Source organism: Pygoscelis adeliae, unplaced genomic scaffold (genome assembly GCF_000699105.1).
Source record: "Pygoscelis adeliae isolate BGI_AS28 unplaced genomic scaffold, ASM69910v1 Scaffold5, whole genome shotgun sequence".
Lineage (NCBI taxonomy): Eukaryota > Metazoa > Chordata > Aves > Sphenisciformes > Spheniscidae > Pygoscelis > Pygoscelis adeliae.
This window is the reverse complement of record NW_008824753.1, coordinates 409,816-429,062: the sequence shown is the minus strand read 5'-3', so window position 1 is coordinate 429,062 and position 19,247 is coordinate 409,816. Positions and strand designations below refer to the sequence as shown.

Below are 19,247 nucleotides of genomic sequence, written 5' to 3'. Positions count from 1 at the left end.
GCTGTGAATGGAGCTCCGTGGCTGTCTTGCCACAGGCTTCCTCCGCACGAAGGGGATACGGGGATCCTTAAAGTGAGCCGAGCGTCTCGGAGCAGAGCAATGTGGCGAAAAGGAAAGGGCCACGGGAGCTGCTTGTCTTTTGGATAATTCCTGCCCTTGTCCACGAGTCTTGTGCAGCGGCACTCTCTTGTCTGTGTGTGGCATGTGGAGCTGGGGTTTTATATGGCATTTGTGATCCAAGCAAGGTCACGCTTCCTTTTTTTAAAATTCATTTCTTTGGGTACAGTATATCTCTCTCTCTTTTTTTCTTCTCTGGTAGTGGGGTGGGCCGGGAGGGACGATTGTGACACCGGAGAGAATGTTTACTTGTGCAGAAGTCTTTCTCATGTGGAAGCACGCTGCTCCCTAACTCCTGGCTAAGCAGACTTCAGTTCACCAACTTTGCTGCTGTACAGCACATGTAACTCCTTGACAGGATGGCAGACAAAAGAACAGCTGGTGCAAAGCAATAGGGGATCCATAGCAAGGAGGAGGAAAGAAAATCGCAAACCTTTCACCTGCACCATTGACATCCAACGATTGTCAGAGCAGCAGTTGCGACAGGACGAGCTGAAGCCACCATGCGCAGGTCTAGCACCGATGAGTCGACCTATCACAGGAGCCCTTCCCTGGACAGCAAGGATTACAGTTTCCCAAATGGCGCCTTTCGTCGCTACAGCAGCATGTATGGTGGCCAGTTTGGGGCTGCCAGCAACTCTTTTTTTGGATTCCACACCAACCCAGGCCCTAAGGCCACCAAGGCTAAGTACACATCCCCCAAGGGAAACAAGTACGTTGTCTTTTACCTGGATCTCTCGTTTATTTTTCTCCTAGAACTGAAGAGGTGCAGCATGGCTCACAACTGCCTGCAGTGTATCAAGTACCTAATGTTTGTCTTCAACCTTCTCTTCTGGGTGAGTACATGTTTGAAACTGTGAGATGGTTGCATTTGTGTCTGCTTACTGAGATGGAAGGTGAACTTGTTGCTGCTTTTAAACTTAGAAGTTTAAACTTGGAAGTTGAACAAAGTGGTGCCTAGGCTACCCTTTCAGTGCCCTCATTAATTTGTGTGGACAACCTACTGAGAGTTTCCTTCACCTTCTCATTTCCTGGCCTTCAGCTGTGTTTCAAAACTGTGATACAAGGCAAAAGAGTGTATTTAGAGGCCAGTTGCATGAATGCCTTCATCACTTTGTTCCAGTGAGACCCATACACTCCTTTTGTTGCTCTGATCTTTCATTCTCGCATATTCTTGCCTCAAAAGTCATGCATACTCTTAGAGAAATCACTGAGGCCATTCATGATTTTAAGGTTGAGCACATGCTTACATCCATTGCTGTATCACAGATGGCATACTTGGTACATCACAACATTAAAGCCTGTATCAGGAAACTCTAGGTGATCATTCTCTGTCCCAGTCAGTGATAGGTCCTAGCATTGCCATGCCCTCCTGAAGACATGGCTCTGAAGGGTGGAGGGAGACCAGAGCCCTCCTCATTTCTTCTGGGGCTGCTATTCTGTGGCAAAAGCTTATCAAATCTCTGTGAGGCATGTGTGTGTCAGCAGGACACCGTGATGGGACATATGGGTGTGCATCTCTGCATCATCTTTTTAATAAATGAGGTGGCTGTCAACAGCGGGGTGGTTGGGCATTTCACTGCCATGACATGGAGCATAGGCTGTAGACACAGACTAAAGAAGCTCAGTGGGGGGTTTAGGTTACAAGTGATGTTTGTGTTGTAGAAAAGGGAGTAGTGTGATTGCTAGGGGAGGGGAGGAAGTGGTTTCTAGTTCAAAGTCTTCTGTCCAAATTCGTATGTGGAAGGGTCTGTTGCAAGGTCCTCAGGAGGTGCCTTTAAATGCCTTGTTCTTCCGGAGTGGTTTATTAACATGCTGAGGGAAATAAGGGGTATTGTGAAGTGACACCAATTCTGTCCTGGCACTTAAGGAAGAGGTGTGTGTTTGCAGTTGTATGTTACCATGTCTGTATTACTGATTGTCTGTGCTCTCATGAATTGTCGGAGGTACATGGAGGGCTAGGAGTGAGATGGAAAGAGCTGTTCTCTAGTGTGCACTGCTGTACAGCTGTTTAAAACCAGGCATGCTGCAGTGCTGGTGCATCAGAAAACACAAAGTACAGGCAACTTCTGCTGACGTGAGTCATACCAAGGAGTCAGGATGTGATAAACTAGTGCAAATCCACTGAATTGGCATGGTACTAACCAGAGCTATGAAACACAAGGAGGGTGCTCTCTTTATACCCTAGATAAGCTGGTAGAGTGAGTGTTGGTAAGACTGCAGTCGGTCTTTCAACTCTGACTCTGTTGCTTCTGCATTCCTAAATATTGTCTAATATTTATTGCAGCTTACTCCAGACCTTTCTGACAAAGACAAACACTATCTTTCTTGCTCTTTTAAAGCCTTGTGCCTCTACTGACTGTCCCTGGTCAAGATTATAGCACTGACAGCTAGTTGAAGTGTGTGCTAGAGAAATGCAATAGGATGCTAGCGTTAATAGCTCTTTTCAGGACTATGCATGGCACTGCCACAAAGGATACTCGCTGCATTCTGACTTCTTTTACAATATTCATCTTCCACTGAAGCATACGCATATGATAAGAAGAAGTACTGCTGCAAGTAATGTGTGTGTATTTACAAAGGCAAGATGGCACATAATAATATATCTTTGGCATGCTTTTCAGTAGGAAAGCCTTAATCCTTTGAGAGAGAAGGAAAGGTTTTTGTCTTTCCCCTGAAACCATCAAAGCTATTCTCATATGCTTGGAGGGAGAGAAAAAACAGGGGTCCCAGAAGGAGAGAATAACCATAAGCCAACTGGGCTCTTTGTGAACTAAAGCATACAAGCAGGGGAGTGGGTGGTGTCAAATACTGCAGCACGATTTCTGTTTTGTTCCCCTTTCACATGCTACCTGCACAGCAGGAGTGATTGATGATGGTCATGTCCAAATGAGGTTTGCACAGCATGTACTTATAACAGATGCAGCTCTTCACCTTTTCACAGTGGAGACAGTAACTAAAAAGAGATGATTTTAAAAAGTACTGGCTTAAGCTGACCTATCTTTAGTAAAAGCAGAAAAAAATTTCCATTTCTAGTGATCAAAAATCTTGGAACAATTACAGGCTGCTGCTGCTGTTTTGTTTTTCAAGTTGTTTCAGTTATCTACCATGTTTTACTTTGTGAAATTAAAGGAGAAGCATCTCTGCAAGAAGGCAGGATTTCTCTTTGCATACGTGCTCACTGAAGTTTTGCTGTCTCCACCTTTCCCCTCCACCCTTCTCTAGGTAGTTGGTTAGTGACAGACAATAGTAAGTAGGAAGAGGAATTGTTTTTTTCATGTTTTGACCTCCAAATGAAAAAAACAGTTATTTCCATGTATAGAGAGCAGTCATTGCATTAAATGAATTAAATGCCTGTTATAGGTTGTTCCTGCTTTTTATTCTGTTTTGAGCAAATGCTTTGATTTCCTTCAGAAATCATATTTTCATTTTCTTCTTCCTGTTCCTATTCATTAACTCCAGTCCATTTTGTGCATCCCTACAGCCTATTTCCCAGTACTTTCAGCTATCTTTTGCACAGCGTGGCAGAAAAATAGTCCTCAGCCCTGTGCAACTCCAGTGGGATTGGTGCTGCATTTCTGAGGAAAAGACCCTTTTCTTATAAGTCTGGTGAATTTATAGGAAATAAAATCTCAAAGGCCTTGATTTTAAATGTTCCTGGCAAGCTTTATTGGATTAGGTGCTGCGCTCATGCTGTAAAATTTTTAAAAGCTGTCGTATAACTGTGGAAACAGAGCAAATTTCTTCTCCCCTTTCTGACGGTTGAAGGGAACACAAAGCTCCTTCACAAGTGTCAGAGGCTGAGGTGCCTTGTCAGTGTTGGTGCTGAATCAGTCCATTGGTACAGCAGATCAGCAGCTATTAATGTAGAGAAAAAAAATCTGATAGTCCTAGAATAGCTCTTTTCTCCATGAAGAGTCCTGCACAAATTGCTTTTGGTACATTTGCAAGTACTCTGGGGTATTAAGGTACTGAAACATGGACAAAACATTATTAGACAGCAGTGCTGCCACTCTAATGGGAATTGCCATTCAGAGGCCATTTCCTGGAATATTGCCAGATGCAGAGGAGCCATCATTGTATCACTGCACTAGTTTGTAAGCTCCCGAAATAACTTTTGTCACCTGATACATAATACTTGCCTGACTTCATTCATTTTTACAGACTTCGATTTTCTTCTGTTGAATTGCTGAACCCTTGAGACTAGAGATCACTTCAGATGATCGCGAAGCAGAATATTTTTATTTCATAAAGAAATATTTGTATTTCACTGTGAAATACCCAGGGAAGAACATTTGTTTTCCACCGTCTGTCCTCCAAACATGCAGAGTTTCTTTATGACAGTCGGTAAAATGAACTATTTTCTTTCTGTGCTTGTAATCCAAGGCTCTGCTTGCCTTCTCTTTTTTTTTGTTAAAAAAAGGTAGGATATATCCTAAGGGCTGAGAGAGTGCTATAGAAAGAAAAAAGTCATCTCCTTAATCCCCCTTGGCTTATGCCAGCATTCCCACTTTCTTTGACTTCTAGCTTCCAAACCTCCAAGACTCAAAAAAGGAAATGCACAGAACTGTACTTGTGTTTCCAGTGGCTCTTGCTTAAGAGATCCTGTGCTAGAGAAAACTAGCTAGGTTGGTAGTTATTTGCCCATCAAAAAACTGAATACCTACATCTGACTCTTCAGGTAATGTTTTAACCAATAGAGAAATTCAGTAAAGCACAGAATTTGCAAAATACTGTTGTTAGAAGACTAGTTATAGAGAGGAGACAGCAACAAAAAGGAGACAAAGGAGTTTAATGGTAAGTTTGATAAATAATAATCATTTCTATGCATGTGTCTCCATTGTTAAAACATACTGAAGTTGTATGCACTATAAAGAAGTCAAAGTCTTCAAAATGGTATGTGAAAGCTCTAATTCCAGCGGGTAGGCTCCCAAAGACCCGGGGAATATCCTCTTGTAGCTTGAAAACTTGGGAGTTGCCATCTGCTGGACACACTATGGCTGGGGTGAGCAGCTGGGGCTCTGCTTTCCACCTTCCTGCCTAAAGAGATGAAGCAAGGCACTTTGCTTTGTTTTACCATTTGGTCCATATAAAATGCCAACTGATACAGCCCTGAGAATGATGTATCTTGGCTTCTGAGACACAAAGTGCAAATCTGAAATATATGGAAACACAGAGCCAAGGAAGTGGCAGGTAGCACTAGTGAGTGCACTAGGATCTGTGTGGAAAAAACCAAGAATGTATTTAATCTGATTCCAGGGACCAGCTGTGGGTCTCTTGCTCTGGCTTTGCTGCTGTTGATGGTTTGTGGACCACAGTTTGGGAAGCTCTGCACTAATGACTACTGCTGGCCTGGTGCACTAGTGATACTGCCAGCAGTCAATCTGTATTACTTGGACGTAATTGGAAAGAAGGAGGGGAAGTAATGAAAATGAGAAATCCCTCATTACTGGCATAATTTTCCTTCCTTGCACTTCAACTTCAGTGGCACAGGTATGTCTTGTAAGAGCTATGCAAATGTTTGTAATATCTGGAAGACTGAGTGTGCAGGGCAGTTGGATAAAGGAACAGCTTGATCTGAAAATGCACCACGGGGCATTGGATGGTCTTTGAGTGAAGAGGCAGAGGGGTGCCTCTTCATTTCTTTGTACCTCCTTGGGAAACCATCTGACATTATTAGCTTGAGAGGAGACCTGTTAGCTGAGCTTTTTCCCAAAGCTGGGGAATTTTGTGAGAGAAGTTGTTGATTTTGTTGAATTGGATTCCTTGTCCTTCATCTGCATCCTCCATCAGTCAGCTGAATGAGATTGATGGCTAAAACTGCCAGAAACTCTACAGATTGTTAGTGGCTGAGGACAGCAATCATTTTGTAGTTATACTTGGCTGCAGTCTTAAGTCGGTGGAAAAAATATTACCAATAGAGCGGTAAGCCATTTTAAAAGCAGGCCCACCATCTCATCATCATTATTTGTGCACGTTCTCCTCTGATGGGCAAGGGCTGCCACTCATCCTATGGAGCTGAGCTTATCAGTTGGAGCTGCTGCATGCTGTTCTGCAAGGGAGACAGTCACGTGTCTACCAGATGGGTGGTGCTCTGAGAAGATAATTTGATTAGAAATAAGACAGGCTGTGTATTTTCATATGTATAACAAGTGGATAATCTGTGACAAACAAAAATTTGATTAACCAGCAATACAGACTTTGCTTCTATGTAATTAAAACATGGGAAGTTTATCCATGTCGTTTTCTCTAACTGCCTCCGAGTCTCTGATTCTCCTTTGTTACTTATCTCCTCCAGAAACTGCTCAGTCTGATTGACATCTTATCTCTGCCTCTGACTTTGTGAGGGCTCTTTGAGGATGTATTTTTAAGGAGCATTGCTTTTAAAGAAAGGAGAGTCATTTGATATGGCAATTACAGACTTCAAAAAAAAATGGCATTTCCGTGAGAAGCAGAACTATTGAGGGCTGATTTCAAGTGTGAGAGAGAGATGATTGTATTACCTGATGTCTGATGTATATGGGCACCAATTAGAGCTTTTTCCCTTAGCGGTGCCATTCATACAGTCTCTTTCCTCTGTGGATTCTGATGTCTAATAGGGGTTGGGGATCATGCTGGAGTCTTACCTCCCAGTGAAAGCATTGCTAAGGGCTACGCTTGCTACCTAAATGTGTACCTTCTGAAAACCTTTAGGAGGTTAATGACTTTGAAAGGGTGCATATCTGTTAAATCAGGCTAACAGTGACAAATGGACTCACAAGTTATTTGTGGGATACTCAGCCAACACAGTTCAATTTCATAATCTTCTTTTCTTTAGGAAGCCAGGCTCAGAAGGCTCTTGATAGAGGAGAAAAAAATTGCCTTAAAGTTGACTATATAATAGATACCATCTTCAAATTGCTCACCATGGGCCAGTTTCTGCTTCTGTTACTTATGACAAAGAGTGGCTTCATTGCTTTAGGTGGATTTTGCTAACATATTATATGCTTTTTGGCCATGAGTATTGGCAAGGACTAAGCACCTTGCCTTATAATTTTTGCTGTCAGGTATAGTCACTGTACCTAATTCAGACTTACTGGTAGTACAAAAAACCCCCGAGAAAACCCATCAGTGGATAAACCCACAGGATATGGCATGTTGCAGTTGTGGAGAAACTGGCCTTTTTAAAGCAATGAATGAAATGGCTGCAAACATTATTCCCTCTTCCGGACAATGACAGATAGTAAATCTATTGCAGCCAATACTTTGAACTATACAGAGGAAGACAAAAGGCAAGTGAGACAATTTCCATCATTATTCCTCCTCCTCCATATCTTGGCTTCAGGATTTTTGAAGGCTAGCCAGTGCTGCTTTCTTATGCGTGATTTCCCATTGTGGGGACCATGGTCAAAGTCAGAGTAGCTGCCACTACACACGCTGTCACCTCACAGTTCACTCTGCCCACGTATTAGATCCTTTTCACCCCCTTTGGGCCTTTATTTTGAATATGAACCTTTTGGCCAGCGGATTGTTTGCAATTCTGTACCCTCAGAGTATCTAGAAGAATAAAATCCCAGTCTCAGTTTGTCTCCAGACACTACTGTTTCAAACGTGATAGCTATTAATACTGCTATGTGATTTATTTATTTAGAACATAACTTTTGGCTAAGGTAGCAAATCCGTACAAGTTACTATATGAATAATATACAGTACCTATATAAAATATATAAAGACACTTCTCTCTGGTATTTATAGTGTAAAGTGAGCACTGCTAGGTCAAAAATGAAACGTGGATGGAATGACTTCTGCATACTCATGCAGACTGGAGACAGTAAATTGTATTTCTTAGTACTGTCCTGTAATTGTTTCTCCAGGAAATGTTAAACCATCACAAGATGCAATAGAAGTAAATGAAATTGAAATTGCAGTCTGTAATTAGACTGTCATACTGTAACGCATCTTAAATCTGTCTTCAACAGAAAAACTAACACCCTCCAAAAAACCCTCTCAACCTGCTTCAAGTGTGAATGCATGCAGAGCCTTATAATTTAACATGATTCAACTGAGGCTTGTTCTAAAGATGCCATACATTTGAAATAGTAGTTTGGGTGAGACAGAAGGTTGATGTACAAGGGCAAAGGACCAGAATGACTCGGTCTTGCAAGTTTTTATACACAGACTTCCAAGACTTTTGGGTGTTTGTTTTGTTGGGGGTTGTTTGTTTGTTTGTTTTTCTGCTTGCTTTTCCAGATTGCTCATATAGCCCTTTTTATTCTTTCCTTGGCCACGATACCTTTGTTTGTTCTCAAGTACTTTTAAAATAGTGCAGCAGCAGCTATTGCTCTATGTCATCTTGTTCTTGGAGTCCCTCTGAGCTGTACGCTTTAGGGGTGGCTCTAAATCCAGATCAGCTTGATCCATACTAGCTTATTATATTATTACTTTGTCTACCCTTGTTTCTGCTCTGCATGTTATGCCATACTTGATTATCTGCTCTTCTCACAAGCATCTTCATGTTTTCACCTCGATCCATCCTTTGCAGGAAAATCCTGGTTACTAAAGCTTCCCTTCCCCCTCCAGCTGTATTTTGTAAACTCCTTTTTGAGAAATCATCTGCTGTGATGCCTGTAAACACTGCATCTGATGACCGCAAAATGATAGTCATTTACTAGTGCTGATTTTGTTTATTTACACATGTTCATTGCGCATACCAATTAATCTGTGCTGGCATCTTATTTAATGCTTTTCCTCCTCCATCACCCCATGCTTACACATTTCTTTACATGAGGTGTTCAGGGAGGAACTTTTTTTTTTGTCTTTATATCATTCCTGGCTCTATCGATGGGGACTTTGGTAATGTAGAGGCCTCTGGATATAACTTACAGTGGGAGTGAGCTTTCTTGGCTTCCGCTTGTAGTGATTAGTAGATGCTTTGTTGGTAAAACTACCAAGTGTCTGCTCCCACTTCATTCAAATAGTCAGCCGTCTTCCCCCTGCGCATAACAGGATTTAGTTTGAGACTTGGAGAACAAGGAGAACTGTGCTGTGAGGAAGGGAAACCCAACCAACCGCCTGCCCTTCATGCAGATGTCAGTTTGCACTTTATTTTTCCATGTGAAGTTCACTTTCTTTTTCCCTACGTGGCTTTTCTTTGTCACAGTGACCAACTTTAATGATCAAACAGCCAGCACGCGGTGCAATACTTGGAATTAAACAAGTTAAGTCTCTATTTAAAACAGGTTTAACATTTAGGAGCAAAAATCTCATTGACTTAACAAATGACTATGTGGCAGGCCTATGGTGGGATTACAAAGCCTTCGCATACACCAGCAAAATTGTGCTCGTGCCAAGAAAGCTTGTTTTGTTCAGAGGACTGGTGTAGGCTATAATAGCAAAAAGTGCTTTTGCTAGTATTAGTTGTTCCACTAGTAGGGGTTTTGCTGGTATAACATGCTAACAATTTTTTTTTTTGTAGCCCACAAGGCTTAAAAGCAGTGATGCTCTCTCTGTGCTGCCATTGGGCAGCACTGGACCCAAAGAGGCAGAATGGAGCCGGTTAAAGGGAAGGCGAATGTTGGCTGTGGGAAATGAGATTTTGTTGTTGCTCAGTGGCTGTAGGCTTAAACTATGCAACAGCATGAGGAGGCACTACCGTCTGAGCTGTGAGCAAGGTGATTCCCCCAGGAGCAAAAAGGAGGGGTGAGAGCTTAATCTCTAAGGAAAGATAGCAGCCAGCAGCTGCTGTGGCAAAATGAGATAGTGGCTCCAGCTTGTTTTATACCTCCTCCTTCCTTCTTTAATTGCCAGTTGTTTTGCCCTTGCTGTCTACACAATATTTAGAAGGAACAGCACAGAGAAGGAGCTAGATTCTCAGTAAGTATGATCATTCAGTTCTCTACAAGCACCAAGACCAGGTACCTCTTTGTGCTGGTATGCTTGGAAATGCTGATCTGATGGCTTCCTCCATAGGAGACAATCTTGCGGGCTTCAAACCTTCTAAGGAGTTTTTCCCCTCCCATGTTGTGGGCTCCCAGTAGTGGTACCTGCAATTTCTGGTCTTGTCGCAGTTCCTGTGACAACTTGGGAGTCACCTGTAGTAGCAGCAAGGGTACAAGTCTCCTTGGGAAACACCATACATGAGTGTGTTCGGTTCTATTGAGCATCTGGATTTTTCTCTATGTCATCTTACTATAGAGCATTTCTGTGACATTGCTGATGTTCTTCATTCCGTCAGTGTTCACCACTGGCTTTTATGAAGGTATATACTGGGTGAGATGGACTTGGTTTATAGAACATAAAACATAAAACAGAGCTCCAGTTTGTCCTGAGCCACTTAAGCATTCAAAAAAAACATCTTGGTTGTTTTTCAGTAACAATTTTTTAACATCCCCCCCCCCGGTGGAAACGACATTTTTAGATGTGGTTATTCATGGCCATTTTATTACATTACTTTTTTTCTAAAGTCCCTCTACAAATTGACCTTAAGTTATATCCTATCCACCATATTGCTTCTGTCAAGTTTTTAAATGTTTGTAAATGGACTGCCTTCATATTGGCCAATTGAAAATTCGTCTCTTGTTTTGTAAGTGATATTTATCCAGGGTTGTAGCACAAATTGTTTACTTATGTCTGAATAAATTTTTTCACTAATCCATTTGTGGCAGCATGGAAAGGAGCTGAGGTGACACGTTTGATACCATTTTCTTGAACAAAACAGCGGGAACTCTGGACGTGAATTGAGTTCCACTGTCACTTGCAATCTGTTACGAGCTTCCATCCTCGAAGGCCAGAGTTCTTAACACATACACCATCTGCTTTGTACTTGTTATATCCATGCAGAATACTTGGTTGTTTTAGAATGACTTTGCAAACTAAACTAAAGAACCCAGAAATGATCTAATGCGTCCTATATACACATGCTGCCACTACCAAAGGATACACTGAAGCATCTTTGGGCGTGAAAAAGCAGACATTGTTTTGTTGTTTATTCATGGGTCACTCCACAACCTCCAACCACAAGACTTTTTCACTTTTGTAGTACTTTTCTGATGTTTGCAAGCTCCAAACTGCGTAGCAATAACAGTCTGGTGCAAAAAAGGAGGCAACCTTGAGAGCTTTTTGGCTGGTCTTTCAGTGCAAAGAAAACCAGAAATAATATGAGTGTGTATGAGTCCATTCATTGTAGCCATATGTATTATAACCAGCAAGAGCTCATTTTCAGGTTTCTGTTGTCCCGTGTCTTTTGTCAGTGGTGGGATTCAGTTTGTACTGTGGAGAACAAGCTGATTGTATCTTGCGCTGCTTTGGTGCCCTTGCCCTCCTCTCCCAGTGGCAGATGTGATAAGGGATCTCTGTTTGCATCTTGGCTGGTGCGTTAGAGCTCAGTGTCACAGCATGGAGCACCCAGGCATACTACTCCTCTTTGTAGTCAGGCTGTTGCCTTCCTGGTGCTCCTTACTACGGAAAGCTGAAACTAGAGGTATTATACGATCACAGTGTTTCTGGTAGCCAAAGTGGGAAGCGTCTTTAACACTCCAGGCTAAACTCTTGCATCCCTTTTCCACGTCAGCATCGCTGCGTTCTGCAAAGGCATGATAACATGGCAGCAAAACAACAGGCCTTTCAGGGGGATCATATGGCAGGTAAAATTACTGCTCCAGTGCCACAGGGAAGTCTCAGGTTCAAGTCAGAGGCAAAGAAACGGCATAGTGAGTTAGAATCTATTTGTTTGCAGTAAGCATCGTTGAAATCCTTCGTGTAATTTATGACAACTTCCATTTGTATTCCTTGGGTAAATTCACTCAGGACCTGAAATATTTTTACCGTACTTTTATCAGTCTGTCTTCTTGAATATGCTCTTGTGTGTTAGTTACAACATGTATCCCTTCTCACTCTGCAATTTCCATTTGTAAATAGGTTTTAGGTAGATAGTTCTTGGAGAAAAATCAACTAACAATCACTGAGAAAAATGTTCTATTCCTAAGGAGAGCGTATGCCTCCACTTATGGTACTGGTTAAATTGTAATCCTGAAAAAACACAGTCTGGACAGTCCTATTTTTTTCCACTGCTGACACTAAAGGGATGTTTCACTACCCTAGGAAAACCTTAGATGAGATTCTGGCATTTTCCAACTACTGAATTTCTCTCTGCCTTCATGTCTCAGCAAATACTCCATAGACTTCTCAAAATTAAGGAATCTGTCCTTCTTCAAGCACAGATTTTGTTTTCCTTTGCTTTCTTAGCTGCTGGTACCTTCCTCTAAGATTCCACTTGCTCTACCCAAAAGTTGCAGTGAGTTATTATTTTGAGGCTGGAGCTTGGAAATACTTCATGCTTTGTCACTGCAGTTGAAATTTCTCTCTCCAAAATAATATTCAACCCATTCAATTCCCAGCTTAGTGTTTTTAGCACAAGCTGCTTACAGTTACATGTCACCTTCTCTGTAATAGCAGTGTGGATTTCCCTGTGCATGTGTTAGGAGCGCTCCCTTTTGCATCCTAATCCATTTTAGTACCTGGATAATTCTGATGTGAAATTATGAAAACAGCAGAAGGCCCTTCATTTTAAATCTCACCCCTACTAGCTGGAGGAGTATATATCTCTCTCTATATATATATATATTACTTTGTTGTCCCCTGTGCTGGGCACTTGCACCCTATTTTCCGTAGACTCCAAACAGAACTGGAAAACTAAGAAATCTGAAGTTCTCTGGCACGTTCTTCTTCAAACTAGTTGTGCTTTTTCATGTCACACTATTTCTTTCTAAAAGAACATGGTTTTCCTTTTCATTTAATGGGTTTTTACAACTTCTGTAAACATCGCCATTTTTCACAGTCCCTATGGGATTTGCCTTTGACCCAGGGTTCATTTGGATTATGAAATTGTTTGCAACACCAAAAGCACACCTTCACATCATTTTCTCCCTGGCATGCTTTTGTTCAGGAAACATGCATGTGAGGGTGGGCATATTTCAGTGATGATATTACAACTTCCTGGCATATATGTAGGCTGAAAAGTTACTAAGGAGAAGAAAGAAAATGGAAGTTGAAAGCAATAAGGGGTGACGTACTGTATACCATTTGACGCAGCATATGCACTTGCCCTCCATCATGTGGCCGAGCAGCTGCACAAATGCTCCATCCTGCTGGTGAGATCTGAGGCAGACCTTGATGCTTTAGAGTCACATTTGATCCCATCAATACCTGGTTTTGGATTGCTTCCCTTTGCTTACTGCTTGTGAATTAATCCTCTTTGTGCATCATCTCATTTTGTCATAACTGGCAATGCCCTGTTAATTTTTTTTATTCCAGCCACATTTTGAGGTTTGGGTTTTTTTTTCCGTTCTTCTATCATGTCTGTAAAAGTGAAAATGCTCTGTGGCCACACGGTGTCTGTGGCTGGGGAGTCTATAGGATTCACACAGTCTTGGCACATGCATTGCTGTCTGCTGGTATAATAGGAGCTGTTAGTTGCACAGCAAGTTATAGGCTTCAGTCCCCGTTATGCTCAGTAAACCAGCCATCTTTTTCTCATCACAGATATCATTAGCTATTATGTACTGTTTCAGTCGCTCAATGGAGGTGTCAAGTCTTCCACTGAATTACCAAACAGGTCCATTTTCCCCAAACTTCAGTCCAATTTAACCCTTTTTCTGACTACATAGCAGGTTGCTCACAGATCCAGTGCTGCACACGGTAGTTTTAGTTTGATTTTTGGTTTTGTCTCTGCAGCTACACCCTGCTTTGTTCTGTTCCCAAATTAGGCTTTTGCCCCTATTACCAAATGCTTTGTCCGTTCTTTCTAAACAACACTCATAAAGTGGGGAAGCTGCAGGGGCACAGTTGGTTTCCAAATATGTGTGGTGTGTTAATTAGATGCAAAGCTTTAAGCTTCAGCTACTCATGGACTCTGCTGCGAAGTTTACGTGGCTTCTGCTGCAGAAGACAGAGCAGACAGTGCCAGAGGACTCAGATGGTGCTTAAAAGCCTGTCACTGCTACACTGGGTTGTCCAGCCTGTAGCTCCTGAGCCACAGGTGCAGGTGCCTTATAGTTTCTACTGCAGGGGTTGTCATGGGGCAGCAGGGGTGCCAGCATTGCTAAAGTGGCTCTGGGAGCCCTATATACCTTCAGCTCAGCCCCAGCCTCCATGGAAGAATTGGGACCAGGTGGAAACCCGTGCCATTGCTGTGAAAGGTGGTATATGTGTTGTGGCTTTCAGGCTGGTGCCACATCCTTGTGCCAATCGGTACTGGTACCTCCAGACAGGCGGTGGCAAGACGGAAAGGAAACAGAGCCTCCCTGCGGTATTGCAAGTACAGGACCAAGTACAACCTTGCTCATCTTGGCACTAATGTTACCATTGGCATTTGCACTGAGAGGTTTTAGTGGAAATGTAGTGGTGTGTACTGGTATATGCAGGTATCGTGGAATGAGGCTATTTTCCAGTATACAAGGAAGTAGGATTCATAAGGTAAAGCTGGGCTTTATAAAAGGCACAGTAAGAAGCTTTTGCAAGGTTATCAGTCTTAGATGCATGTTCTGAGATCTCCAGAACCTTCCAAAAGGTTTACAAAAACTTTGTTGTAACAATTCGGTGCTGCTGCTGACTTTGTCCTGAGCTGAAAAAGCAGATGCTTAAAAAAAATGAAGAGCTATAGGAAACAATAGCTATATGTTCACCCCAGACATATTCTTGTTCTGTGCGGAACGTAGAATTATTTGTTTTAGCTGAACAGTTTCATCGCTGCGTGCATGTGTGTGTGCATGTGTATGAGAGAGCGAGATAACTGAGTTTTTGTGAGCGGGTGTTCAATTTTGGCTAACAAGATCCTATTTCACTTAGAATTTGAAATAACAAGTGACAGCTGTGTGATTTAGGTATCTATCAGGTTTCGAAATTACAATGATTACACCAGAACAGTAGGTGTACATATTGGACAGGCGTATTTTGTTCTAGGAGGAAAAATATACATCAAGTTATGTGAATATTTAGAAGTATTAAGAAAAAATCATATCAGTGTCCTTGAAATAAATAGTACAATATAGGAGATGGGAGTTGCAAGAGATACTGTGTATATAAGAGATATATGATACAAAATAATTACTTTACCAAGATCCATAGAACATGAAATAGAAGGTCTCAGTAGACTTTTTTGGCAGGTTACCTGTTAGGGAAGGAATTCACAAACCAGGCTATTTACTTACTGTGGAACTATATTTGAAACTCTTTTTGATGAAATAGAAGTTTATCTCTAGCATTACTGGGGAAGTCTCAAAAGATTTGAAATAAACAATTTCCCTCTACTATCCAATTAAAAACAATACCTGAGACATGGAAATAAATACTTTCATTCTCAGAAAACCACTTGAGCAATATCATCAAAGAAAACCCTTGTTTCTGTATAGCAGCTTTAAAATCAATATGGTGAGCTCAATCTAGGCCTCCGCACAGCCAGCATCACCGCATTTACTTCTGCTCCGGGACCCGATGCTCATCTCCCTCGCTGGAGAGGCATTTAGCTTGTGTCAGATAGCTTAAGTGCATGTCATTTGGTATGAAAATGTAAAATTGTGTTGTCTAATACAGACATTGCTTTTAAAAAAGTTGAAGGGGGTTAAATAAAAATGAAATATGGTAATATTTTAGACTGGCTTTACTTATAGGATTTTCTTAATTTACTTTTCTACTTAAAACTGAAGACAAGATTTTTAAAAATTTCTCATATATAAAATGTGAAAATATTCAGCAGAGCATAAGTTCTAGTCTTTTGGAAAACAACATCTCCTTACAAACTCAATTATCTAATAGCAGCCATTCCAGGCTATTAGGTTGTTAATAGGTGTGCCAGAAGAGAAAAAACATTGTCAAATGTTACAGCTCGAAGTGAAGGGATTCCAGAAGAGTTGTGCTTTGGGTCTGATGACATTTAGAGTATGTAGTTATATACGTATGGTAAGAGGAAGGAAAAAAGAGGATGTTTGAAGAGCCTGTGTGTTTCTTAACTTCTTCAGGAAGTTTCCACTACTTGGTCATTAATTACTATTTAATTTGTATGATTGAGAATGACTGAGTCATCCGTACTGGGGAGATTTTATGATAGTGACAATTTTGAGCCTGGCGTATTTAAAAGGACTAATACAACTTAAATATCCATGTCCTGTTGAATTTCCATTACAGCTGAACATCTATTAGGTCCTTTGAAGTTTTATTCAAAGTCTCTCTCTTCAGCCTCTGCAGTCAGTTACAACTTCCTCCAATCTGTGCCCGCTACTTGTGCCTGCTGAAGACAGGAGGAGCTTTGCCCTTGAACAAGGCACCTGTGACATGTATCTGAGAAAGCGGGTCCTCATCTCTCATACTCTGGACTCATGTGATTCTCTTAGCAAATGTCAAGACTGAGCAGAAGCATTAACCATGTCATGTGTGGTGTCATATAATCCAGGTTTTATGTGAAAGGCAGAAGGCTGAAGTAATTTCAGTACTTAGATGCTCTGCTTCTAGTTGTCTAATCAAGTCCCTTTTTCCAAGTGAGCAAAGCCCTGAGAATGGCAAAGCAAGACTGAGTTTTCTTGTAACACTGTGATAACCTTTTAGCAGATTGCATTTGGTTTTCAGCTCCTACCTCTGTGCCTACTGCTGCACCTCATATTGGGATTGTTTTTTTTGAAAACTAGAAAATAGGCTCTGCTTACAAAACAGCTGCAGAGGGTTTGGGCTTCCTGTGTCTTGAATAATTTGAGTAATTTATAATCTGAGAAGAATAGATCTGCAATTTTACAAAATGACCAGCAACAGAGAAATACCACTTTTGCACTGCTTCTGTGGGTGTTGCTGGGCTGGCAGGCATCCATATACCCCTCCACAAGTCCCTGCTTTGGGACTTTCCCTTTCTAGCCTCAGTTTTTGCCCTTCTTCCTCTGTTGGCAATTTACTCCATCTCTGAAGTTACCCATACAGGTACACACTGGTGGGTTCGTTCTTTAGATGAATGTTGCAATTGTGTAGATAGTGTTGACAGGGATTTCCTGGTTTTCTTTTTTCTTACTTCATTTATACAGACTGTACTTTCCTGAGTCGTCAGAAGAAGCACCTGGGGCCATTGAACCAGGGGACCTATGTATCCCCAGGAGGATTTTATCGCCAAGGAAATGTTGTTAATGAGCTCTTAAGTCTTCCACTTTGCCCTGGTTGTTTGTCTCTGTAATTGGTAGGTGCACTCTTCTAGGAAGCCCTAAACTTGCTGTCTGCTTCTTTTGAAAACGTTATTAATTAAGCAGGAAGTTGTATTATTGGCTTGAACTTTATAGCTGCCCTTGACACTCCAGAGAGTTTGTGCAGTGATCTAGATGTTGTTTATACATGGCAGTCTTTTTTAATTACCTTTGATCCTAAGTTTTTAACGGTTCCTTCTAATCTACTACCTGTAAGCCTGATGGAAGGATCATACAACTGGGAGAGTTTAATTCTGGTATCAGGTAGAGCTGAGTAAGCTATTAAAAATGTTTACTCATGAGTTATTTGACCAAATTCATAAAATGTGAAAGCAGCTTTACAGACACAATGTAAAAATGTAGCATATATTTGGAAACCTCTGCCCTTGCTGCCCCCACTTCAAATTGAGTGTTTTGGAGGAGCACATGCCTGTTAAATAGCATACCAGTGACAGAGGGACAGAGGCAGCAGTGCTGTCTTAACTTGGTGCGAGTCTCTAACAAATGTTTAATTTTGATCTTTTGGCAGCATTTGCTCATCCCCCCTCCTATGTGATTTGTATAATTTTTAGAAGCTATGGGTCAGTCAGTTGTGAAACCATCTGTCTTGTCTTCAAAGGGTTAAACATGCCAGTTCCTGTGGAGCATTCTTCCTGCTTCTTTTATCGATGTCATGTCTGGGTGGAAGTGCCATGGAGAGGACTGTGATACCAAATCATGCTCTTTTAGTTGCACATATGACACAACTGTTGATTACTGTGAAATTATGTCACTAGCTAGGGCTGTTGGAGCCAGACCCTTTTGCCATCACTCATTGTCTGAAGAAATTGTGCGTAGCAGGAAGATTTCATGCATGTACAGACATATGTGTTAAGGCAGTGAGGGAGGACAAGAGCACTGAGGACCTGTGTGGGAATTTGCATGTATCATTCACAATCGGAAAGTGTGACTTTCATTTGTATGTCTTACAAAGCACCATTCTTATTTATCGTTTCCAAACCTTTCATCAGCAGTACTTATCACAGCTCTTGCCTGCACAATGATTTCCTCTCAGCAGATCTTGAGCAGCACAAGTGCTGCTGCTGCAGTCTGCTCGGAGGCCTGCTCACTGCTCTGAATTGCCTTGATATTCTGTCTTTTACCCAGCATTTTCCCTATTGACTTCAGCTTCTCCTTATCTTCTTTAGGGAAAAGATCCTAAGGAAGGTTTGCTACTGACTCTGCCTTTGCAGAAGTGATCGCCCATCTGAATGGCTCCCTTCTCTTTGTCTGCAGGAGTCAATTTAAACATTTCCTTTGGATGGTTTTATTGCAACTGATTTTTATTATTGTTATTATGATTGTTCTGAATCCACATCAGCTACATCCTCAGCCTTTTTCCTTTTATTTATTTGGCATTCATTTTTCATCACACAAGCATTACTGCACTTGATCAGACAAGCATTGTCTAATCCGAAGCCTGTGCCAGACACCTCAGCAGAAGGTGCAGAAAACCTAAAATGGGCAATTATTCCAGATCATTTATGGTTGTCTTATCTGGGGATGTTAAAACTATGTATATAAAGCCCAGAATGGTGTTTCAGTGTTGTTGAAACCAGTGTAAGAAGCTCCACAGACTCCAGTAAGATCAGGATTTTGTTGGCAATTTGTGCCAGTTCTGGAGGTTGATAGTAATTTTTCTAGAAGACATGTACTCTTATAGCTTGGAGACTTTGTAGCTCTATAGTTTTGAAGATACAGTTCCCTCTGTTCAGTCAATAATATTATCTTGGTAAGTTACAGGGATCTTTCAGTAGAGTAACCTTCCCAGTGGTTATGTCCTAGTCTGTCCTTCCTGAATGGCATCCCATTGATTTTTGTCACTGCCATGCTCAGGAAGTGCTTCTTTTGTCAAAGCCCTCTTTTACTGACAGGTATTCCCACTCATACGGGTCAGCA

The 19,247-nt window shown here is 41.5% G+C and overlaps 1 protein-coding gene across 1 annotated transcript in view; it reads left to right on the top strand.

Moving 5' to 3' along the window:
* The first annotated feature begins 620 nt into the window (after positions 1-620).
* The window catches only part of TSPAN4 (tetraspanin 4), a 217,011-nt gene continuing 198,384 nt past the window's right edge, over positions 621-19,247 (top strand). The window contains exon 1 of the mRNA XM_009323424.1: positions 621-953. Coding sequence (XP_009321699.1) covers positions 621-953 — 333 coding nt within the window. The remainder of the gene's footprint in view (positions 954-19,247) is intronic.